The sequence below is a fragment of the Hesperophylax consimilis genome, chromosome 30, assembly GCF_061612785.1.
Source record: "Hesperophylax consimilis isolate HC1 chromosome 30, BYU_Hcon_1.0, whole genome shotgun sequence".
NCBI classification, from domain to species: domain Eukaryota; kingdom Metazoa; phylum Arthropoda; class Insecta; order Trichoptera; family Limnephilidae; genus Hesperophylax; species Hesperophylax consimilis.
The window spans coordinates 7,996,053-8,023,134 of record NC_142865.1 but is presented as its reverse complement, the minus strand read 5'-3'; the positions used below and the strand labels follow the sequence as shown (position 1 = coordinate 8,023,134).

The window sequence follows — 27,082 nt, the reverse complement described above, 5'->3', positions numbered from 1 at the left end:
TAACAATCTTTGAACTACTTTAAGTGGATTCAAAATTTTATTATATGTTCCTCCCCAACCAATAATACCATATTGTAATATAGATTGAACAATCGCATAGTACACTCTTTTTAGGTTTTCCAGTCTAAGAATATTTCTAAGTCTTATAAATATATAAATACATTTCCTAATCCGTTTGACAAATGTGTGTTTTCCATTTAAAATATTGATCTATATATACACCAAGATTTTGGATGTTGGACTAAGGATAGGACAAGTTTGATTGCAGTTAGTTCTGCCACATTTGTGTTGGTGTATTATAATGTTTAAATCTGGTTGTGATTTAAATTTATTGATTGAAAATGGGATAAATTTTGTTTTTTCTGTGTTTAGGGAGAGAAGATTTTTATCGAACCAAATTTTCAGTATATTAATATCAGCATTTGACAAGTTATTATCAGTATTCCAATCCGTACCTTCGATTATTATGAGTGTCATCAGCATACGATATTATTTGTCGAGAGATTTTTGCTCTATTTCAATCGAGTCGTGGTTTATCAAATATTTTCACGATTTTCGTTTTTTTAATATTAAAGCGCTCCCTCTAACATATGTATTTACATATCTCCCTTTCAAACCATCTTTGAACGCTTACTATGGGGCCTTAACTAGTTTTTTTAGGAATCTGACTCTGGTCTTAGATCTGTACCAACTTTGGTACAGAGATAAGACCAGCTGTACCAACAATGAACATTCTTCATGAACTTGGATGAAATAGCTCCTTATCAATTTAGCAATAGTGCGTGTTCTCACTGATACTTGTTTATCGAGCATCTTATATATATATATATATTAAAAAGCAATCGGCGTTTTTTCGACGTTGCAGTTGGCTATAAAAATACGCCGAGAGGTTTTTGACTCCAATCGTAAACGTGTCATATCATTTCCTACTTTTGGCCACTCCGCATAAGTGACAGAGTGAAATATTACATTTAATATAATATAATATTCTCTCTGTGAAAGTTTCGGGCAAACTTTAAAGCGTATGTAGATTATTTGGGGCGTGAATAAGTTACTGGGAGGTGTGAGAGTTCCTCTCACAATGGGGCGCTAAACACCCTATAGTTCAGTGGTAACCAGCCTTTTATGTACAGTTTGCTCAGTTAGCAAATTCAAATCCTCTGGCTGACCTTAATCTAAATCCTTAACTAACTGTACCACGGCTCAATTGAACGGATACTCTTTTTCACCTGGAGATATTTTTGACAAATAGCGCCATTACAAGACGTAAACTGCGTCTGACTGTACGACATTTGGACTAACTACCTGGTATCTTATCCGTTACCAAGAGTCGTACAATCATACGGAGCTGGGAGCTGGGAGCCATATCAGGGGAGGCGTATCGGGCGAGCGCAGTATTCTCATTGTTCATATGCTCTGAGCCCTCGACTTCCGTTCAATTGAGCCGTCGTTCAATTGGGTCGATTCTTTGAGTCGTACGAAAATATTGAGCTGGTAACGTGGCTCCCGCTTTTATTAAAACGAGTCCTAACGTAACCTCACATAATCAAACCTAACCAAACTTAACCTAACCTAACTTGATCTACCATTATAAACAAAATCAAGAAAGGGTTAGTAAGATGGTTTTGAATTGTGGAGCAGAAATGGCGGAGAAAAGTGCGTATATGACAATAAGTGAATACTTGAGTCGGGTCATGTCGAGTGTCAAGCCCACGGCTTCCGCTCAATTGATCCGTCGTTCAATTGATCCGTCATTCAATTGAGCCGTCGTTCAAATGTGTCGGCGTTCAATTGAGCCGTCGTTTAATTGAGCCGTCGTTAAATTAAGCCGTAGTTCAATTGAGCCGTCGTACAATTGAGCCGTTGTTCAATTGATCCGTCGTTCAATTGAGCCGTCGTTCATTTGAGCCGTCATTCAATTGAGCCGTCGTTAAATTGAGCCGGCTTTTAATTGAGCCGTCGTTCAATTGAGCCATCGTTCAATTGAGCCGTCGTTCAATTGAGCCGTAGTTCAACTGAGTCGATTCTTTGAGTCGTACGAAAATATTGAGCTTGTAACGTGGCTCCCGCTTTTAATAAAATGAACCTAACCTAAGCTCACATAATCAAACCTAACCTAACCTGCTCTACCATTATAAACATAATTAAGAAAGAGATAGTAAGATGGTTTTTTTTTTTTTTTTTTTTTTTTTTTTTTTTATTAAAAGTATACAATACAGAATATAGTATATTATATAAAGCATTGTACTCCCAGGAGTTAATAAACTCATTGCGGAATTGTGAAGCAGAAATGGCGAAGAAAAGTGCGTATATATGATACGAAAGTGAATGGACGAAGAATGCTGGGACGCCCAAGGAAGACATTATGAATAATCAAATACTTGAATCGGGTCATGTCAAGTGTCAGTGTAACATGAAAGCGAGTGTGTGACAGTATGTGTGAAGTGTATTTTATGTGTGTGTCGTGTGGTGGTCCATTCTCTCTGCTGACCCCTTCGGGTATCGTAGGAGTACAAAAATTACAACAAACGATTAACGTACGTAATTGATTACATATGGTGTGTTTATTGACTGAATTAAGTCAAAATTACGCATAATATGGTATAAAAAAATCCCCCATACTATAGACAAGTTGTCCTCCGTTGAGCTCCAGTACTATGTGATAAAATTTAATCCAATCCCGTTGCCCTCTGTCGAACTCGATCGTTTCGTGGTCAATCTTAAGAAATTCCTCCCAGAACCACCGGTTGGGCATCCCTGGCGCAGTTTCTAACCTAACCTAACCTCCCTCTTCTAAAATTGCCATATATTGTTCGGTACTTCGCTTGAAATGACTGGCTAGCTAAGATTCTCAAACTTTTAATCTAATTATTAAATAATGATAAATGTTGAGAAATTTACAAATTTGTACAGTGAGCATACCGTTCTTCGAAAGTTTTAATCGTTGGATTTTCCGTTCAAATTCTAAACACGACTACAAATCGCTTTCACTGTGTTAAAGGACTAGACCTGAATAGCGGGGCAGTCCCTTACCTTCCCTTTTATATTACCCTCCCTTATTCCCTTCAAACTCACCATGGCTCCAGTATTGTGATTCTCAGCAGTTTATTGAAAATGACTGTACGCGATACCATCTAAATTATACATTTTCTTTTAAACCAACAAAAATCACCTCGTTTTTATTGCATGTAACTACTAGTAGTTCTGTGAATAGTTTCAATTTTACAGACAGTTGATATATTCGCTGTTTTGTATCTATGTACGAACATTCTTTCGTAGCGTTTTGACCACTAATAAATTATAAAATATTTCAGAAGAAATTTCAAAATTTTAGTCGTTAATAATTCCGCCTCTAAAGCTAGGTTTTTGTAGTGCTAACCATATCGTTTTAGTATCTTGTTGAGAGTTTTTTTATCAAATCGTCAAAGCTAGTTTATAATTCAATAATAATTACCTGGTACTTCAAATCAAAATTAAAATAAAGTTATATATTTTTTAAATAAAACCTTGTCTTATAAACATTAGTTTATCATTAAAAAAAAATATATATATATATTTGACAAGTAAAATATTTCACCAACAAATGTAGATATATTATGTCTCGACGCCATCTAGTGGGAGATTTAGCACTAACAAAGCCTTTCCTACAAAAATAAATTTGGTTGTTACAGGTGAAAAAAAAATAATAAGCAGTAATTGTTGATTGAAGTACTAGTACATATTGAATTATTTGGCGGGTTAGAAATAAGCCGATGTGGCTCAGTGGTCGAAAGCATCTGACCGGACATCAGAAGGTGCGGGTTCAATTCCCGTCGGCGGCATTTATTTTTACTCGGGAGATATTTTTAATTAAATTGATATTTCAGGCGACTGAAATTGCTATTAATAATTTGTTAAATTTATAATATTTGACAAACTCCGCGAGATAACGCTAGATGACATGTGTCACTGTAGGATGTACCGCTTGCTTCAACATTCTCTGGAACTAAAAATATACATAATTCAAGAGATTGTTATCATTTTGAGCGTGAAACAAACAAATCGCACTAATTATTATTATCCATCCCTTAATTTTATGAAGTGACGAGAAAATCTTAGTATATAAAAATTCAGTCTGCGAATGTTTGCGCTAGCAAAACTCGAAAAGTAGTCGACTGATATCGCAAAAAAATTCAAAGTTTGTTCTTATTAGTGGTAGAATAATTCGGGGACTCCGAGGAATACTTAACACAATATCTCTGCACTGGAAAGAGATACCGAGACCAATTAAAGTCTATGTAATGTAGTTTCTTAACAGTAACATTGTGGTATACTGTGGTGAATGGTGAAAGAAGTCGGAATCGACTGAGAAGGACATTAGCAATAGCGAAGCCTTGCGAGGTCTACTAGTATTATATACAGGCAAATTATTTTAACCTTTCCTTATCTGTGGTGTGTATTTACTACACATTGCTTCTGATAACTTTAGTAACTCTATAAATATAATAAATTCTGGGTTCAGATTTTAGGTATTTCTCCGTTATACATTTATGCACTGAATTAAAAAATAATATTTTACATAGTTTTTAAATTTGATTAAAAATCAGAGTTTTTTTTTAAAATCCGAAAAAAATAACCGTGTGACACTGCTACGCAAAGAGTGTGCAAGGAAATGACACGCTATTGATGTCCCGCTTTAGTTCGCTATGCGGTAACATGAGAAATCCACACGTGGAACGAGCTACCAGCATCTGATTTTCCTTTTTCATATAATCCAGGCCTCTTCCCTTCCTATATCCCCTTACTTAACCCGCCTCACAACGCTGCCAGGCCGGGTGGCAAAACAGTTCCCCACCCTTTAAACACTTTACAGACATGGGCGCTCTTGTGAGTTGTCACAACTAGTTAACTAGGAATTGAATAGTCTTATACTAATTGGCGATATCTGAGTTCTTTCAAATCGGTATAGTTCACACTTCCAGAGATTTTTTGTTCAGTGCAAAGCACCTATATAATATTGTAGACCCTTATTTTTTCACGGTCGATAGATCCTACAAGTCTTTGACATACCAGCCTGGTGTAATGGAACGAAAGATCCCTTACTTCAAGTGTAGATATGCATGACTGGAAACTAGTGGTATAACATTTTTTGATTTGAGCTTTCGTTTTCGAGTAATTCGATTCCAAAGCTCGATTTTTTTGTGGTCAAATTCAAAGTATTCGCTACGGAGTATCAGCTGTGTATTGTTTTTAAAAAAGCGTCAGAACGTAAAGCCGTTGCCGAAAAATTTTATTTTGGGATTTCTCTGATGTATTTTTTTTACAAGTTTCCCGCTTGTGTAAGTTAAACGTGTGTAAGTTGAATAAAACAAATTATGATAATATTAACTCGAGCGATTTGTCATATTTATATATATACATTTACCATATTATATACATTTACCTTATTATATACATTTACCATATTATTTACATTTACCATATTATATTCATTTACCATATTATATACATTTACCATATTATATACATTTACCATATTATATACATTTACCATTGTTTATACATTTACCATATTACATACATTTACCATATTATATACATTTACCATATTACATAATTAATACCTTTCATTAAAATATTAATATGGAAACATATGAAACTGCTTACTGCGGATTAAAGCCAATGAATCCACCTACATTTCACCGTTCATTCTATATTTTTAGGTTATATAAGTTTGGCTCATTATGGCAAGCGATATGCCAAAAAAATCGCTTGGGTGGATATATTCATACTTTGAAAAGGTTCAGATTTCTTGTGCAAAGTTTGTACCAAACTAATTAGTACGTTTGCAATAGTGAATTTAATAAAAGTATTTATTAGAATATCGGACCGGTTTCAACCAACTATAGTCAATTTCTGACTTATACGCCATTGCACAATCAACATTTTCAAATGATTGTAGTAAGAAGAAATCAAGATATCGTCAGGTTATTCATTATTCATGTTTTTGTAAACATGGCACAATAATACAAAAAGTCGCTGGACTGGATGAAGCTGGGATGAAGGACCGGGATATGGAATAATGGGAGGTTGGAAGTACCTGTCTAAGCCACAGGTCATGTTTATTATATGCTTTTTAGTCTTACACCTTACACCAGGGCGATACTGATAGTTTCCACAACTCAGAATTATACCTACTGTGAATAGTTATATAAAATCCTTACAGGTAAAATAATTGTCTTTCTTTCTCGCTTGAGTCAAAATTCACTAATTACTTTCAGTTTAATCGCGCACGTGTGTAATGTCGCCTCCACCACGTGTTACACCCTTACCTCACGTTTACACACGTGAGATAATTGTTTAATAAATCGTAAGCAGATGCGCGAGAAGTGTTTTGAACGGTTCCGTGCCGTATTAGAACGAGCGCGAAAACCTCTTTCGATCGAATAAAGCCAAAACTAAATAGGCCTTATTTTCATTCATTTCTTAAGGTTTCAATTTATTTGAATTCAATTTCTTAGAAAGCCTATTAAACCTGACATATTTTTGTGTCTGGTTTTGAACCCGCGACCTTTTTCAGGTTCTAATTCCACGTCCCAAGGAGCTTATCTAACTTCATTGATCTCGACAACGAGTACCTTTCCTCGATCACAATAATAATATAAGCACTATCCTAATACGACCATAACACATTTAATTGGACATCAGAATATACATGCCTAATCATTATTTTATTTTATTGGGATGTAATTGGAATCGGTAGGCATCTAGTCGCAATCTTGTAAGAATCTCACATAAATGTAATCGTAATCTTGTAAGAATCTCACATAAATGTAATCGTAATCTTGTAAGAATCTCACATAAATGTAATCGTAATCTAATCATGATTTAATCAAAATCTTATCTAAACTCAAGTTTGTATCAATATACGCCAAATGCCTGCTCATAATTTGTACACGATTGACAATTGTTACATGAGTACGGTTCGTTTCTATGACTCGTTCAACAGCTCGGCTCCTATAGCATGGGTGTCTTCCAGACCTAGGTTCACTCCTTCCTCTCCTCAAAGATCCTCCACTCAGCATCCCTAAAGATGACAAGGCCCTGAGGGACATTAGTTTCCTCAGACCCTAATCTTTGTAAGTTAATCGTAAGCTAATCGTAATTTACTCATAATCTAATATCTAATCGTAATCCATTTATAATCTAATTAGATGTTATCTAAACTAATCGTAATCTAATCGTAATGCAGGTAGGTAATCGTAGTTATTTAATCTTCATCTTAACTCAATGTTATTTTAATCTGATCTTAATTTAATCGTAAAAAATAATCAATGTTGTAATCGTAATCGTAAACATAATGACTAAAAATCTATTTTCTTCTAATACTTGTAGTCATCTTTCCTATTGGAGTTAGGCTATCATCAAGGCAATCTTCAACCTGCATACTGCATCTCGGATTAACTCGACAATTTAAGAGGAAGCTACAAGCCAAAAATAAGTATATTCTTGGTTTACCTTATATCGTTGGCAATAGGCATTAAAATCGCTTGTCAAAAGGAGTCTAGAAACGTTCGATTCCAATCAAAAACTGGTTTTTATTTTTTTGTAAATAATTTTATAAGAAAGCATAAAAGTTAATCAAGTGAAACTGTCGCAGATAATCTTATCTATAATACTGTATTTTTTTTAAAGTTGTTTCCTTTACGCGTTCATACATTTCTATTGAAAAAATATATTTTTTAGTAGTTTCCATTTATATTTTTATTGAGTTATTTATATCTTTTATTTGTATTCTTCTCAAGCGAAGCGATAGAAAAACCTTTAGATAAAATTTCAGATAAAGCATATTTTTTGGTATTCATAATGTTCACCAATTCGTTATAAAGATTAATCAAAATAGTGATTTGGCATTAAGCTTCGCCTTAACAATAATCTATGCATTACCATAATATAAAATAACAAATTTAAAAACTTTCACAGCTTTAAAGGAACGATTGTTGAGTAAAATGGGTAGCAGCTACGTAGGTAATACATAATTCGTAAAACTAAATGGAAACTATTCCGACCGACACGAGCGTCAAAGTTCCTTGGTTCGGGGCTAGTTTTAGTTTGGAGAATAATTTAACTCCATCTATGAACTAGCCGGCGAAGCTTTGGCAAGAAAGCGCCGTATATCGGGTTCGCGTCTCGGACACGACGCCAAGTTTGACCCCGTAATTCTAACTACGTAATATGTGGTTTGCATAGTTAACCACCTAATTCTGTTACCACGTAACGTAGACCGTGTTATACGTTGCAATAATTTGCCCAAAGCTTATGAAGGTTAAATGCGACTCTCGTTATAATCTACGTGTGCATAGATGGCGTTAATTCATTTATTTTTCTTAAAATACGCTTTTTGAAAGGTATTGCTTTACAATATTAAGAGGAAGCTACAAGCCAAAAATGTGTATATTCTTGGTATTCCTTATACTGTAGGTAATAAAATAAGCATTAAAATCGCTTGACAAGCGGAGTCTAGAAACGTTCGATTTCAAGCATAAAACTGTTTTTTTTTATTTATTTTGTAAATAATTTTATAAGAAAGCAAAAAAGTCAATAAAGTGAAACTGTCACAGATAATCTTAGCTATAGTACTGTTTGTTTTTAAAGTTGTTTCCTTTACGCGTTCATACATTTCTATTGAAAAAATTTTTTTTAGTAGTTTACATTTATATTTTTTATAGAGTAATTTATTTTATTATTTGTATTCTACTCAAGCGAAACGATATGAAAACCTTCAATTTATCTAAATCATATTTTTTCGTATTCATAATGTACACCAATTCGTTATAAAGATTAATCAAAATAGTGACTTGGCATTAAGCTTCGCCTTAAGACAGATTATTTGTTTGCGCCCGTACATACACAATATGAATATTTTTCTTCTTACCATACGAAAAAAGAAGAAGAATACAATATTGTGTCGACAATTCAATCCAATATTGCATTTGTATGCCTTTCGTGAAAGAATCAAATTTTTTTACAAATACATTTCAAAAAACGTATTTTAATAAAATAAATTAATTAGCGCCATCTGTGAACACGTAGAATATAACGAGTGTCGCGTTTAACCTTAAACACTAGCTGATGTGTACCCGATGTGTAACTGGTGTGTTTATATATATAAATTTTCCGGAAGAAATTCTCTAAATGGTATTGTAAACTCTTTTAAAATCCGTTGCGTAGATTAGCAGGACTAAGCGCACAAACAGACAGACGCGGATAGCAACTTTTTGTTTTATACTATTTAGAGATGATATTTATATGTATATTATAGATGTACATGATGTTCTGAAACTCTGCAGTACTGGCGGGAAACTGGTAATATATAATATCACAAAAAGAACATTTTTTTCGATCTGAGAATTTATTTTTAAAAACCTTTTTTCCATTCATTTCGCCAACTTAAGGCGATGCACTACGTAGTAATGCAAAATCATGTGTTTTTGGTTTGAAAATTCGGCCGCCTAGAAATTTTTCAGTTGCTCTAAATAAATACCGCGAGTATAATACATCTTGGCCTTTGAAATAATCGAGTATTTTTTACATAAGTCTTTTTATAAGCCCAGAAAAAAAAATTATAAGGCCTATGAAAACTGCTTTAAAGTTCGAAATTTCCTCCTTAAGAAATCCATTTTCGGTTATGGTTTTATTGTATAATGTGGCAAATTCAGGTATTTATAAAATGGTCGGAAAATATTTAAATATTTATGCCTGGACAAAATAAAATAAAAGACACTTTTTGGCCATGTTTTTTCTTGCCTAAATCAAAACAGCTGGATGGTGTTAAGCGGGAATTTAAGCCTTATCGCCATCTACGTAAGGAGTGTTATTGATGGCGGCTCGATTCAAAATATTACACGACGTAGTGCATCGCCTTAATGTTAACACGCTTCCAAGCATTTTAAATTACACTAAACAGCTGGCGAAATCCCCGGGCAAAAGATATTTTTCAAATTTGACCTAAAAAATTCCTATTCCGACGTGATTTACTCAAAAACGGTAGCTCAAATAAAAAAGAATCGATTATTCTGCTTTTTCCGGACACCGTGTATAGAGAATCTGTGTTTTAGATACAAGTTATAAAAGTTTAATTTCTACCGGATTTGGACTATATTACCCTAAATTAATTGGAGTATATTGTGAGACTGAAAAGAGTATCGAGGAGAACGAGATGGGGAGAGGAAGGTTGGAAAGTGCCTGGCTATTCAGATCTTTTCACCAAACACAACTAAAGCCATTTTAAGCGTCGCGTCACCTTTGGATTCTGAATACTGGTCTTTCACCGAGGCTATATCGATTTGTCCATAATATTGTAAAGTGCCAACGTTTTGATAATTACGTGAAGTTTCTCTGATGAAATTTTTGAATAAATTATCTTAACTGGCCACTTTTTGGTTTTAAATGACTTTTTCCTCTTAGCTTCTATTATCACTATAGGAATAAATGAGACCTTGTTTCGCATAACGACATATATATACATCCATAGAATAAAACGTATATTTGAAGAGAGAATCATATTAAAATGGGGAAAGTTTCTACAGAAAACTCTACGATAACTACTTCTTGCTTGACTAAGAGCTGGTATCTCAGTTGGTTTTTAACTTATAATATCTTATATTGTATGTTGTTATAATAACATCACTACATCCATCCATCAAAAAGGCTAATAAAAATAAGCAGTCTTAAAATGAAGAAAAAAAATTGGGCGTTCCCCAAGGTTTCCATTTAGATCCACTGCTATTTTATTTATGTATTAATTATACTAATATTTTATTAAAACCAATAAACATTCGTAAATCTGAATCATGTTATAACAAATGATAAAAAAAACAAGAAATGCGAAGTGGGCGTGTTTAGTAATTTAATCAAATTCAAATTTCTGGAAAAATTACTTTGTATTACGGTGCCCATCATCAAGGCAGATGATTTTTTTTTGATTTTATGGGTTTGTAAAGTGTGATGTATGTAGACGTGATACTGTGACGCCAACTCCAATCCTCTAAGAGCATGTCATGAAGCATCTGTAATGCTGTCCGAAACGTTGGCTAAAGGAGGTAGTGCAATACGGCATAATACCGTAAAAATAAATCACTACAATACTTTAGCCATGAAATTTTCAAATCATATATTTTCACATGTTTTTAAAAGCCCATAAGGGCGTATGATATATATATATATATATATATATATATATATATATATATATATATATATATCATTTAAAATGGTTTTCTGCGTTAAGTTTTAGTGTAGTCGTCAATTACCGGATAAAAATACAATCTTTGAAAAACACCGGCTTTAAAGGACGTTGTTAAATAAAAATAAATCGAGCATAGTTGTCACAAAACGTCATGATAATAATTCTGTATTTCATTTCGAAAATAAATTTGTCGAAAGCTTTTTATTGTTTCGTGACAAATCGAAGAGTAATGTGTGTACCTTTTTTCCAGGCGTATTTCTGCGCCAATAAAAAATAACGCTTTATTTGAGCTTTCGCAGGCGGCGGACCACGAAAAGTTTCAAGTTTTCCACTTTCTGAACCATTCTGGCCTTCTTATCGTCGAAGTTTGTAGCGAAACGAAAATGGTTAAATATTAAAATACAAAATGCGGAAAATATCATGTAAGTATTTATGTCGGTATTTAATAAGGTCCCAATGGGCATTTCAGACAAATAAGCACGTCTAGCACTGAATAGGTAACCTCCGGAAGTATAAATTATGATGTTTTGAAAAAAAACTGGTGCTGCCATTTTAAAAAGCCGCTGCTTTTGTCGCAGCCTTCAAGATGTCGGATAAGCTCTCGATACGGTTAATTTTCCGGTGACGTGCAACCATTATTTAAAATAATTGATTAATTTTGTTTTATTTCTTTTGTTACAGGACATCTGGTCGACATTCAGAAAACACGTACACCTTTACAGCAGACGCATCGGATAATAAGGCTAGGTACAAGTGCGAAGCTCGAAACACAATGATCGCTACTCCACTGAAAGCCGAAGTCGATTTGACAGTTTACTGTAAGTATCACCCTGTTATTATAGTTTAAACTTAATGTATTGAGACACGGAAGACAAGCCGCCCTGTCTTTCGATATCACGAATAATTTATAGAAATTTTATAAATATGCAAATTATGCTTTCTTTGTTTTACTGAAGTTCCGATATATCGGTGGGTCTAGCACAGTGAAATGGATAACTTTACAAGATCGGATCTATAGAGATAATTACCGTTGATTTAATATGGATTTCCTGAGCACTGTCGCACTGTTAATAGCCAGACTGATATTGATTATTATTATTAATTCACATACGCTGGCAACACTGGGGTATTTTTCTATGAATTGACATTCCTAAACTTCAGACGGCTAGTTAAAAGTTAAAAATACTAATAAATGAACAATGTCGGATTGAAATAAGAACTTTAATATACATTGTCAGTCCGCATGTACTTTCAACAGTAAAAAGGGAGTTAATTAGTTAATGAGGTATATAGTCATCACTTGATGACTTGATTTAGACATCAATCAATTGATCTTAGATGAATTAGTTAAGTCTGTAGGGTAAATTAGAGGGAGTTTACATCTCCCGAAAATAATAACAACATTACTTTTACCTACATTTATGTGAGACTGGTATCACTGTAAACCTGCGTGCGATACCTCGCGCGGCAAATATTTCATTCTCTCTCCAGTGGTCTAGCCGCCGGTTTAGCTCTAAATCTCCTCTAACGTACGCGATCTGTTTTGTTCATAAAATAACTGTAACGTGAGTTTTGTTAAAATAAAAACTAAATTGAAAATATTCTCATTTTTACACACCGAGAGTAATCACTTCACCTTGGATTCTGCGGATTGAAGAACCACAGAATCATTCAGCCCATTAAAATTGGCGATAATCACAATCCTCCAAAAGTCTATGGATCGTGTAGACAATTTCTTTCAATTCTAAAAGCTTAGTTAGTTCACCTCTATTACCACTTTTTTATAACAAAAAAAGTTTTTTTTACTATAATATTACTGCTTTAAAACGTCTTTTAAAATTTAAAAAAATAAATGCGAAAAAAAAAATATTAAAAAAATATATCTATCGGATGTCGGAAAGTGGGTTAATTTAAAATTCCAAGACTTGCATTAATTCATTCATTACTGAAAACAAAAGCGAAATTTAAATATATGCATTAAAAATGCATAGAAAAGAGCAATAGAATATATCTGAAAATCATCGGCAAAATAGCAATCAGTCTATTGTCTTTGGAAAAAAAAGTGACGTTAATTTAAAAAAATTGGAACAGTTTTTTTTTAAATCTTGTTTCCCTACCTTTACTCTGTACAGACAGGACCCCTCTTGTGGCCCAAGACCAACTTACTTATTACGTTTGCATTTTTATACAGGGTTTTCCAATAAGAGGTGTTATTTTGAATAGCCCGCTATTTCGGTAGATGTTACTTTTGAAGCTGTCATTTTTTAACATTTGACAAGTAGAAACAACGCCACTAATAAAAATGGAACGATACACGCTTCAACAACGCATTGAAATTATTAAAATTCACTTGAGTGAATCAAATGCAAATCATCTTGAGTGATGAGGCCCATTTCCACCTCGGTGGCTTTATCAACAAGCAAAATTATCGCATCTGGGGCTCGGAAAACCCAAGAGTTATTGTTGAAAAGCCTCTCTATCCTCAAGGTGTGACTGTTTGGTGCGGTTTATGGTCCGGCGGAGTCATTGGACCTTACTTCTTCGAAAATGAGGCTGGAGCAACAGTTACGGTGAATGGATTGCGCTATCGAGAGATGATTAATGATTTTTTATGGCCGGAATTGGATGGTATTAATCTGGACAACGTTTACTTTCAACAAGACGGCGCCGCGTGCCACACAAGCAACGAAACCATTGATCTTTTACGATTGAATATCAAAATAACACCTCTTATTGGAAAATTCTGTATGTTGGTAGGTACGTATATAATTTGATGATTTTGTTTTTTTTTCAGTCGCACCAGAACACGTGTCCATATCAGGGCCAACAGAAGCCAGGGTTGGAGAAGCGGTGTCTTTGGTGTGCAGCACAGCTCCGAGCAACCCCAGCGCAGAAGTTAGATGGACCGTCACTGGAAAACAGTACAAGGACGCGCATACGGTGACAAACATGTCGCCGGAAGGTAATTACAATCTCTTAATGCTAAATCACTATTTTGATTAATCTTTATAACGAATTGGTGTACATTATGAATACCAAAAAAATATGCTTTAATCGAAGGTTTTCCTATCGTTTCGCTTGAATAGAATACAAATAAAAAATAAATTACTCAATAAAAAATATAAATTTAAACTACCAAAATTATTTTTTTTTTCAATAGAAATGTATGAACGCGTAAACAAATTTAAAAAATACAGTATTATAGCTAAGAATATCTGTGACAGTTTGACTTGCTTAACTTTTTTGCTTTCTTATAAAATTATTTACAAAATAAATAAAAACCAGTTTTATGCTTGAAATCGAACGTCTCTCGACTCCGTTTGTAAAGCGATTTTAATGCCTCTTACCTACAATATAAGGTATACCAAGAATATACACATTTTTGGCTTGTAGCTTCTTTTTGATAGAGGAAACGGCGGCCTATTCCCCTATTTCCTCTCTGGATTTTGACACTTGTACAAATATGGTTTAGAATATAATATAGACATTAACCACTGCCATGTCCCTCCCTAGGTTTTGATGTTTTTTTTTGTTTTTAATGAGTTTTATTATGCCAATGTACATTTGTTACGTATAAATTTTATTAATTAGCAACCGGTTTCGACACGTTCGTGTCATTAACTAGATATTTTAAAAAATCGGTCGCTAATTAATAAAATTTATACGTAAAAAATGTACATTGGAATAATAAAACTCATTAAAAACAAAAATGTCTAGAAATTTTGACATCGTGAATGCCAAAGAAATACAAAAAATGATGTTTTTGATAAGTTACTTCATATAGGAGATAGTACCCTCTAAAAATCCTTAAAATTGGACAGTTTTGAAAGCTATCAACAAACTTCAGTTCATGTATTTCTAAAAATCAAAACGTAGAGAAATCTTTAACATTTGGAGGACAATAAAAAACCTCAATTTTATTAATTTTATTTAGATACCTACCTGTACTACCTTAGATACCTGTACTTTTATTTAGATACCCAATCGCACCACAGGCTGATTATACAATCAGCCTGTGGTGCGATTGTCCCTTTCGCTCAGTATTCGGGAGGTAACAGCGACAGCAACAGTTTTGTAATTACCTATTATTCAAATTTCTCAATCGATATTTGACCGATATTGGTTTCCTGGCGTTCTCTTTAGATTTAATTTATTAAATAATATATATGTTTACATATATATTTTTCGTAAATATTACTACAGCCAACGCCATCTTTATTAAAACAGACCGTGCTGTAGAAAATAAACTGAGAGTTAAAGAGACCTGTTTTCTGACTGTTGCACTTTCGATGCAACGGTGGTATAGCATGTCTCCCGACTGTGCAACGATGCCGAAGAGATCAATGATGCCAGAGCATGTTTCCATTAAAATACTGATAAAACAAACACAGCATCTCCAAGTGACGCACATGTAATCTTATTCTACCACCCTAATAAGATAAGACGAAGATTGTAATATTGTAAACTAACCTTATCTATTTTTTTTGCTTTAGGTGGTGACATCACCTCATCTAACATTACCCTAATTGTGGAAGCAAATCGAAGATCTATCGTGGTGGTTTGTCATGGATTGAATATGGGACTCACTGAAAACGTGGTCTCTACTCATACGATCAACGTGCTCTGTAAGTTTTTTTTTATTTTATTTTATTTTTCTATCGTTTTGTAAGAGTTCGAAGATGAACATGGTGCTCTCATCATTGAACATTCATCTTAGAACTTTCATCTTTGAACACTCATCTTTGAATTTTTTATTTTTAACTCTCATATTTGAACTTTAACCTTTGAAATTACATCTTTGAGCTTTCCTATTATTTGAACTTTCATCTTAGAACTTTCATCTTTGAACACTCATCTTTCAGCTTTGAACTTTCATCTTTGCGATTTCTTATTATTTTAACTTTCACCTTTGAACTCTCATATTTGAACGCTCATATTATTCGAACTTTCACCTTTGATCTTTCATGGTTGAACTTTCTTATTATTTGAATTTTCATCTTTAAACTTTCATCTTTCAACTCTAACGTTTGATTTTTGATATTGTATGTATTGATCCGTAGCTTTGATCCTATACTAAATTTGTATCTTTGACTTTTGAACTTTAAACATTGAAGGTTGAAGTGCGTTTGCATTTTTAAAGTAAGAGGAATAAATATGATGTACAAATAATCTATAAATACCTTCTTTTGAAATACGTATGGTTTAGTTCCACAATCAGCTGATTTATATCACATTATTACCGACGGACACACTTAACTTAACAGTACATGCTTAGGATGCTAGCTAATAAATTTTGTATTTAAATAAATTCTCCGTTAGTCCGCTAGTTCCTTCTTTTGCCGCCTGCAAAGTTAAGCGTGTAAAGTTGTACACCAAAATTATTTATACTTCTTAATTTTTCATGGTTCACAAATTTCTCGGAAATTCTCCGATTCTATTATTATTTCTGTTCTTTAGCAGGCTATAAAAAATATGTCCGTAAAACTTATAACTACTTATAAACGGCGTGTTTGAACAAGTTATAACCGTTCCCAGAATCAATGGCTCGAAACAAATTGGCCCGAAAATGAAAAAAATACGAAAAAACTTTTTCGCCTTCATTAAATTATATTTCGCTACAAAAGAGAAATTATACAGAAATGTAAATACCATAGACCATAGAACGTAAAATCTCCTGGAAGGTTTTTTTGTTTTACTAGTAAGTCCACTTTTTTTAGTTATACAGAGTTTAATTTAGTTAAAAACTTGTTATATTTTTTGTCCGCACCGATTTTACTCTGCGTATCAGGATAAATTTCAAACTGGCATAATGGGCGCTTTGCACGATTATTTTATCCATACCGATCGCCATGTGAAATCTATAAAGAGACTCATATGAAAAATCTTTACGATCGTTATTTTCATAATTGCGATTTCAAAAAATTGTCGAAAAATTCCAACACTTCCATAATCAGTGATAATCACACCTTACAGTCTTTTACTATAAATATTTAAAATACGAAACGTAATACACGTGCAACAATTCCACACAAAAACAAAGACAGATATCAAATAATTTTCGCCATCTTGAACTGCACGAAAATCGGTCCTAAAATTGAACACGTCCTTTTTTTCGTTCCGAATCCATTTTATGAGATTACGATCCATATGGAAACTGGATGAAAAAATGCATCGTGTAGAACGCCTATTAGTCTTGCAATCTAGTTATGTAATAAACTGCGAAAAATTGAAGAAAAAAAAACACATTGTTATTTCTCAGAAAAAGAATTTTAAATTTCTTTTGTAATCATATTTTCGATATTTCATTAGGTTAGGTTGTTCCAAACTCTAGTACATGCGACGTTTGGTCAGACAGTCATAATTTCATCAAATTCATTTAACCTGTAGTGTGCCAAGAAATCCACCGTGGATTTCGTACCATTTTACCCGCCGTGTGCCGGCGAATCCACCGTAGATATGTTAGTAGCTCACCGCACTTTCCTTGATTTTATGGTATATTGAACCTTAAAAAATGCTGCTAACATACTAGAATGTATTTTATTCGCTTGGCAAGGAAATAAATTATCTTAATATTATTCTAGCTTATCGTTTCGTCACTTGTAAACATGTTTATTTTATCTGAAAAAGCGCGTGGCTAAATTCCATGTCAAATGCCGTAGTTCCGATTATCAAAAATCGTAGTACTGTATTTATTTACAGAAAAGCCACATATTATGACTTATTTTTATTTTTAAAATGCCTACTTAGATGGAAAATGTCTTCATTATATACTTTATAAAATTAGAGAGTAAAAAACGTTTCTCTGAATATAAGTAGCTATCCTGAGATAACTACATAGAATATATGTATAATATGTAAACAAATTATCTGGTAATACTGTACACAAACACAATTTTTAATGTAAAAAACAAGTCAGTTATTACGAAAATAGTGTTGAAGGTGATTTGAATTTTACCCCCTGGTACACTGAAGACTGGTTGTTTTCGAGTTTTCGGATTTTCAAGTTCTGTGAAGGTTCTATTCAAGTTGTTATTGTATCATTATTGGTCAGTTGTTTTACAAAACTGAAATAATAACAGAACTTTAAGAGAACCTTCACAGAACTTGAAAATCAACTTTGAGAAAAATTCTGTGAAACAAGCCGTCCTAAGAACCACTCCTTGTCCAAATAACATAAAATAGCGCTGATCAAAGGTGACGAGAGTAGAAATAACCTAACCTTAATTCATCACTTTTTATACTTTTCTTTGAGTTGTTGTACCTTTACATTTTATACCTTTCTTTGAGTTGTTGTACATTTACATTTTATACTTTTCTTCGAGTTGTTGTACTTTTACATTTTATACTTTTTTTTAGTTGTTGTTCTTTTACATTTTATACTTTTCTTTGAGTTGTTACACTTTTCACATTTTATACTTTTCTTTGAGTTGTTGTACATTTACATTTTATACTTTTCTTTAAGTTGTTGTACTTTCACATATCATACTTTTCTTTGATATTATTGTACTTTTAAATTTTATACTTTTCTTTGAGTTGTTGTATTTTTACATTTTATACTTGCTACTTTATACTTCTCTTCGAGTTGTTGCACTTTTATATTTTATACTTTTCTTTGAGTTGTTGTACATTAAAATTTTATATTTGCTACTTTATACTTCTCTTCGAGTTGTTGTGCTTTTACATTTTATACTTGCTACATTATACTTTTCTTTGAGTTGTTGTATTTTTACATTTTATACTTGTTACTTTATACTTTTCTTCGAGTTGTTGTACTTTTATATTTTATACTTTTCTTTGAGTTGTTGAACTCTTACATTTTATGCTTGTTACTTAATACTTTTGTTTGAATTTGTGTACTTTCATTATTCTTACTTTTGTTGATGGCACACGTTGTGCCGTATATATGAAAAAAATTACTAACATGTGCAAAAAAAATATTTAAACTTAAATACATATTTCTGAGCATTCTATGTTCAAAAGTTCCCCGTAATTTCTCCCCTCAAATTGATTAGATTTTTATAGCTTGTCTAATTAATGGGCTGGAAAAATAAAATCTCACTCTCTCCGCCTTGAGTAAGACGCCCTCAGTTAGTTACGGCGAACCTTTTTCTCTCCTATAGCCTTAAAATTCACCCTCCTCCCCTCCCTTTCAGAATTAAGTTAAGGGAAGCTTAATATTATTTATTGTTTACGTCCAGAAGTAAGCTCTTAAAATCATATATGCTAACTTTTAGCAGGGGTTCGTGACATTTATAATATTATTATTAAATAATTGTTTTACTGCAACGATTTTTGACAATGATGTTGCGAGCTATAATAATAGTCGTTTTGTTCTGAAAATTTCAATAAAAAAATGTTGTGCAATTTTCATGATATTTTCATGAAATACAAAGTAAAATAGAATGTGGGGAAGTAAAATAGAATTCCGATATGGTCGCCAACCACGGCCAAAGTCATTTCATGCAATGTTTCAATTCTGAACAGAACAGTTATTTATGAATTTGTAATAAGTATTTACTTTGTGGCTCGTCATAATTTACCGGAAAAATATATAAATTGGTTTTAGACCACTTTAATTTTAATTAAAAATATAATTTAGGTGTTTGAGTGGGAGGTTAACAAAGGGGACGGGTAATTGCGGGAATTCCGGCAATAACAGAGCGGTTTACTGGAAATATATCTAGAATGGGACTAAACGATAAGTTAATTTGGTTATTCAATATACTAGCGTTATTATTTAGGGATTTTTTTGATTTCAAGTGCTTCCAAGCTATCAATTTTATTTGCTTTTAGTGAAGAATTCTAACCCCTGTGTTCTTATTAAAAGTATGATTGGTGGAAATAAGATGATTGGCAAACTCTGAAAAATTATTGCTATTTAAACATCTTAAATGTTCCGTGATTCTAATATTTATATTTCTGGTTGTTAAATTTGTTTCTAATTATGCTTGGGCATTTGCCAACTATGTTGAAATGATTGTCCGTCGTTCTACATAGGCGAGACAACCACTAGAATTTTTTTATTATACACAAAGAAGTCATTTAAGTATGAAATAGGTACCTAACAACTAGAAAAAATAATTTAATTTTTTTTTAACCTACTCTTGTTATTTTTCATACCTTTTTCTCCCAACCTAACCTAATAACTAGAAAAATCTTTTAAATATATTTTATTTAAAAAAAATGTTGCCAACTTCTGAGAAATAACATTTCCCCGATACTGGCAACCTACTCTTGTTATTTTTCATACTTTTTCCTTAAAGGTAATTAAATATTATAATTTACCCCTGCAGACGTAATATACCCTCGAACTTTTCCTCCTTCAAATATCAATAACTCTGTTTTTCTTTTAATTTTTTCCTGTTTTATTTTTTACTCTCGCTTACAAACTTGATATTTTGATTTTAATCTCAAAAAGATAGAAAAACGGTTTTAATATTTTTTGTTTATTTTTAGAAACTTAGAAATCTATTTAGACTTTTCAAAGATCAAGTATGTGTGATTTTTTGACTCGTTTCATTTAAGTTTTATCTGTACCTACTCTTAGAAAACGCGTCTACTGAAAAATCTGAAACTTTCCATATTCCTTTGCAAAAAGCCAGCTTAATCTTTTTCCAACCTCTTGTGCATGCCGACTATAGTAGAAAGATTCCGGACATATTTAGCGACATCCGTCATTTCATTGCAGAACTTGAATATTAACTTTTTAAATTTCATGAATAATCAAATTATCTGAAACAAATTATAATAATTTTAAAAATTATATCAAATATGTACATTATTAAACGGTTCGAACTGGCTACAATGTCATTATGATATAGACAACGCTGCTGGCTGGTAAGACGATAACTGTCACCGACTTTGGTCGGGGTGACGTCAACAACGCCATTATCACGAACAAAAAAAAAATGACAATATGACGCAAATAAAAAATGGCGTATTTTAAATACTTCTGGAAAAATTATTTAAAAATAGAATATAAACTACATGATTGGGGTGGGTATTTTGTTAGATATAGCAATATAAATGTATTTTGGGTGTGTCTGTATCCTACTTCAGGTAGTGGGGACCTTCCACTTAGCTGGCTGAACGGTGTGGAGGCAAACACCTATTTCTTAGGCGTAAGGAACTAGAAGAAAGCTGAAGGACACTGGCAAGAGTGGAAGCGTTTCCTGGATACAAACAGGACTCCCCAAGGGCTGTTTGTTGTAGCGCTAATAATTTTCTTATTGAGTCGTTGCCTCAATGTTAATTATCATGACCCTACTTCAATAGCCCTGATGAACCAGGCTCTTCTACTCCCCGCGGTCCTGCGTTGCATGGAGAGCCAAGGACATCCTAGTTCAGGACATAGGTGATATTTGCTTCTCCCGCCAAACACCAGTGTCCATGAGTTTTTTCATGCTTCAGTTCTCAGTTTGTTTGTTTTCGTCTAAAGTACCTTACGATACGCTGTAAGCAGACATTTAATAGCCTATTGTTGATGTCAACCTCATCCAGAATGAATAGATTAATGCGAATTCCGGCGCCAATACTAATAGATTTGCGGACTTCGGCAACAGATTACTAAAGAGTATTAATTTGTTTTTCAAAATTATTAACTTTTTTTTATTTTTCAGATCCTCCCTCGGCTCCAATCATCACTGGCTACATCCCTGGTAGTATTCTGGCCGCTGGGACAGCCCAGAGGATGATGTGTATTTCTAACGGGGGAAACCCGCTTGCTACGCTGACTTGGTACAAGAATGATAAGAAGGTGAGTCTCCAAACCTAACCTAACCTGATCTAAGCTTGACCTAGTTTCTTGAAAACAAGTGACCTAACCCAACGAAAACGGACTTAAATTTGTTCTCTACGAAACTAACCTTGCATAGCCTGTAGAACTGAGAACGACACCAACACATTACGAACATTATTATTCTAAATACTTTTCGAAAATGAGACTAAAATTAGCCCCCAATTTTTTATATACTTGCCAGTGTTTTGATATCGGGAGGCCTTTGTCATAAATGCATTTAGGGATACTGTACAGGAGGCTTTTAGGAGAGAAGAAATAATGAACCCGTGACTTGAAGAGACCAAATAGAGGGAGAGAGAAAGCACATAATTATCATCATAAGGCTCTTCTCCCACAGGTATATGGAAGTATCCGATACTGATGTTGTGTACTCACGTTGCAAACAACTTCTCGCGCACAGTTGCTGCTGAAATCACGAGACTCGTGTCGCCACCGATCGTCGTAGAAACGTCGATCTAAACTATAAACTAGAATAATTTCATAACCTCACTCACAATCAAACAGTTGTTGAAGCTACCATTTTAATATCCTGTAATTATTTATTGGCTATTTCGTTACTTTGGTCTAAATCACATGCATAATTACAAAATGTCTGATATAAGTGACGCCATGTATATATAAGTCTCAACGACGCACAGTGGGCTGAAAATCGCCTTTCATAGACATAGAGACTTGAATTTTCAAGGGTATTTTTTTGGCTACAAATGGATTCTGCTGATCATTACTATGATGTATGCTTTGTCTAGTTTACAATATTTTATTTACACTGCAAGCCTACTCATATATAAAGCATTAAAATGAATCATCAACATTAAAAAGTGTTTTTTTCAACTTTGAGGATTTAAAAAAAAAATCGCACGTTGCGCCACAATACGAAGTATGTCAAAAAAAAAGAAAATAAATAGTAATATATCTGTGTGTAAGGATAAAATGGCCAACCTTATGATTCCAGAGATAACCTCATTTTTAATGTCAGTGCCATACAAATTTTTCTTAAAAAAATGATAACTCCTTCATTTGTACACGCAATTGCTTCCTACGAAATTTTATAGCAAAGTAATGATCAGCAGAATCCATTTCTAGCCAAAAAAATACCTTTAAAAATTCAAGTCTTTATGTCTATGAAAGGCGATTTTCAGCCCACTGTGCGACGTAAGTAGTCAGAACCTCGCCTTGCTGGTCGCGGGAGATTGGCGTTACCGACTAGTTTACAAAATGTCGACAACGTGTGTCTTGTAAGACCTCCGCGCAGATGTATGGCGGTAGTCGCCAAGATACTTGAATCGTCGAGTATTTTATTCTTGCGCATCCCTGTGGGAGAAGCGCCTAACAGTGAAAAATATGACCAAAATTTTCAAAAAAAATCAGCAAATGAGACAATATAAAAATGATTACAACACAAGGCTTTTATACAAAACTGAAATTATTTTTAATGACATTCTTTAGCTCTGGCTTAAAGCTAGCTAGAAACACTTAAATATTCCCATTATAGCTTGATGAGGCACTCGAACTCCTCTTATTACAAATTTCCAAGAAATTAATTTCACAAAAAATTTGCCATTTTTCGCAATATAATTTTTCGGCAACTTCAAATACTGGCAATTAATTAAAGTGAGTACGTATTAATTATATTTGCTCTGTATATTAAGAAAAGTAAAAATTGCCTGTAGTATATTTTATACTTGAGTAAGATTTCCAAAAAAATTAAAGCAGAAAATATCTCAAAAGAAAAGTATATTTTGATTCGGTTACTGTTTTGTTATCAAAGAGATTATTGTTTTTTTTTCCTCCTGTTGACTCACTCGTAAAATGGCGATATTATTTTTAATTGGCTTAATATTTAAACTTTGCATTATTAAAATGTTTTTAATTTTGTGTTAATAAGTTGTTTTTTTGAGAAAGTTTGTGCCGATTCTGTTTGGTGATTTCTAGAAAACTGTCTTTCGTTTGAGAGTCCAACTTGGCTAATTACATGTGTTCATTGGATTCTTTAGAGAAATATGCACCCCAGCAATTAGTCCTTCGGACGACTCGATAGTTGGGTGCTGTTTGGGTAAAGTGAGGTTAGGTTAGGATAGAAAGTTACCAATGACGTACGGCGCACCGTCTACTCGTCTTCTGCATAGCGTGCGTAGTCAAGTGGTCCACGCATTTGATTTTGAGTCGAGATTGCGGGTTCGATCCCCGCACAGCTCAAAAAAATACATATTCCCGCATAGCTAAAAAAATACATATTCCCACACAGCTAAAAAAAACACATATTCCCACACAGCTCAAACAATGCATATTCCCGCATAGCTTCAAAATGGCATATTCTCGCATAGCTCAAAAACTCATATTCCCACACAGCTCAAAAAATAGATATTCCTTCGTGGCTCATAAAATATATAAACACGTATTTCGCTCATTTAATATATGGACGCTGGACGTTTTACTTTTTTACTATCCGCACAAGATTCATAACTGCTCCTAACTTCCTGGAGCCAGTGGAACTATGACATCCTCAATTATTGGGGTATGATGTGAAGCTAAAAATGAGATGGGAAGGAAGATTGGCGAATACCTGGCTATTCAGATCTGGTCACCCAACACGGAAAGCTCTTAGATAGAATCTTTTTAATAATTTTTAATAACGAAAAAATTTACGTTTTCGTGCCTTTTGTAATGCTTAATTACGACCATTTCTTTTCGTTTAATAATTTTCTCATCAATTTACATTTTAATCTGGAAATTCTTGATTACACCAGACCTTATCATTAATTAGATTTTGATTTTCGTAAAATTTCCCAATTGGCAATTTGGCACAAGTCAAAATGTTTTTTGAGAGGAATTCGACTATGTCCTTCCAGGGTATCATTTCCATTTATCTGGATGTTAATTTCTGTAGGAACAAGGTCATAAAACAGCCACTCAAATTATAATTACTATTCCTAGAAATAAATCCATCTTTTTCGATATCGAACACATTTTCCCAAACAATCTCCAATATCTTTCTAAGAATAGGGTAAAACTCCTGGTTACTAGCAATTAATCAAAACTACATTTAACCATTCCTTTATTCAATTCTTATTGCATTTCGTCGCTCTAGTGAGTTTTTTTTAACGAAAAACGCTTATACAATGAAAATAGCTCAATCTCTAACTTACTAAAATGATTTAAAGTGATAGAAATTATTATTTTAAAGTAAAATTCGTTCCAAATGTTTAAAATTACGCAGAAAACATGTTTTTAATTTGTATATACCTATGACAAAGTGTTGGATAAGCGCGCTCGGTATGTAGTTTAATTTTGGTGGACTTTGTCTTGACAAAGCTCTGCTTTCTGAGAACAATTGCATACTTAACTCAATTTCGCCAAAAGTGGTCTGTTGGGCAAAAACGAACTAGAGCGACGATTTGATAGTCTAGAATTGCTTTCATTGGTAAGCTTTCGGAACTCACTACGATCCCACTATCCATGAAGAAGGTTCCCGTTTTTACCTGGAGGGCGTGCTTTTGGAGATATAAGGGCTGTGTCGCCCTCTAGAAATTTCTAGAACAGTCCAGACTATTCGAGAGCATTCCACAACATTAGAGAACATCTCGGAACATTGAAGGTTACACCCACCCTGTCCCACCCCGGTATAGGTGACTTATGGTCACCCCTTCGGAGCTCTCGCATGAATCTAATTTTTTTGAATAAACGGCTCTACAAAGTATAAAAATGAAGCTAGTCCTTCAATGTCCCCGCATACGGTGTTAGGAAGCGGTAATGCGAGCGCTTACAGGTACTAGTCTAAGAACAACACAGAACAATAAGTGTCAGGCAAATAGTCTCGGAACATTCTGGAATGTTGTGCAATGTTTGGGAATAGTCTGGAACGTTCGGGAACATCCCAGATCATAATGAACTAAAAACGGGATTACAGGCCGTTTCCTGATAAACTTTAACTAAATTCTAGATCGTGACAATACATTGGTATCTCTAATCTCTAAATAGTATAAAACAAAGTTACTATCTGCGTCTGTCTGTTTGTGCGCTGAGTTCTTCTAAACTATGCAACGGAATTTGATAGGATTTTCACCATCATTTAAAGAATTTCTTCCGGAAGGTTTATTTATATATAATACATGGATATCATATTTATTGAAAGCAGAGAAAAGTCGAGTAAGTCAAGTAGTTAACAATAAATTAGACATTGATAAACTTATATGCACAAATGGTTAAAATAAAAAAATAAAATACAATGTTTTAAGTTCGCGTCAAATGACAACACGTCTGTTTAGCGAAGAGTTCATGTTTTTGATAGCTTTAGAGGCAATATAAGTTACATTGCAACCAGCTTCAACAACAACATATTAAAAAACACCACATAAAGGAAAAAATCAAAATCAATAATTTATATATATTTTTTTATTATGTCCGTAATGGGAGATTTCACCCAATGACAAAATAATTGAAGGCTTTATGAATACTTTGTTTTTCTAAGAATTTTGTTGGAACAAAACTAGGCCGTAAGTTAATATTCGTAAATCATTTTTAGCACAATGTAATATTCAACGTAGTTAACTTTATCGAACTTGAATATATTTTTTCTATCTTTATTGTTCAGTTTATTTGTGTCTAAAAGTTATTAGAAAATTCAATTATTATATTTCACACATGAACACGATTATAATAACGTTGACTTATTATAACAATTGACCTGACTACTTATACCTTACGCATTCGCATCGTCGTTACTTCACATGTCCAAACTATTTAAGTGTCCCTTTCTTTCCAGATCTCCACATTGATTTGTAACACGGCTATACATGGTTTAACCACGCATACGCCTCAGGGATTTTAATATGATATAATATAATTTACTACATTTTTTTTTCAGATTCTTTCAACTGTGACGAAAACGACGGACAAGCAGGTGACCTCTGAGGTCACAGTTTTGGCAAACGTGACAGACAACAACGCCCAGTACAGGTGTGAGGCACACAACAGCGCCACCGACATCCCACTGTTCGAGAGCGTCACCCTCGCCGTACACTGTAAGTTTTTTTTTGTTATGCGACACAATTTTTTCA

At 33.5% G+C, this 27,082-nt stretch overlaps 1 protein-coding gene across 1 annotated transcript in view; it reads left to right on the top strand.

Annotated features, from left to right (window-relative positions):
- LOC149409600 (nephrin-like) overlaps positions 1–27,082 on the top strand; it is a 301,897-nt gene that overhangs the window by 251,476 nt on the left and 23,339 nt on the right. Inside the window, exons 9-13 of the mRNA XM_089649459.1 lie at positions 11,909–12,045; positions 14,022–14,189; positions 15,721–15,852; positions 21,847–21,983; positions 26,890–27,046. Coding sequence (XP_089505585.1) covers positions 11,909–12,045; positions 14,022–14,189; positions 15,721–15,852; positions 21,847–21,983; positions 26,890–27,046 — 731 coding nt within the window. The remainder of the gene's footprint in view (positions 1–11,908; positions 12,046–14,021; positions 14,190–15,720; positions 15,853–21,846; positions 21,984–26,889; positions 27,047–27,082) is intronic.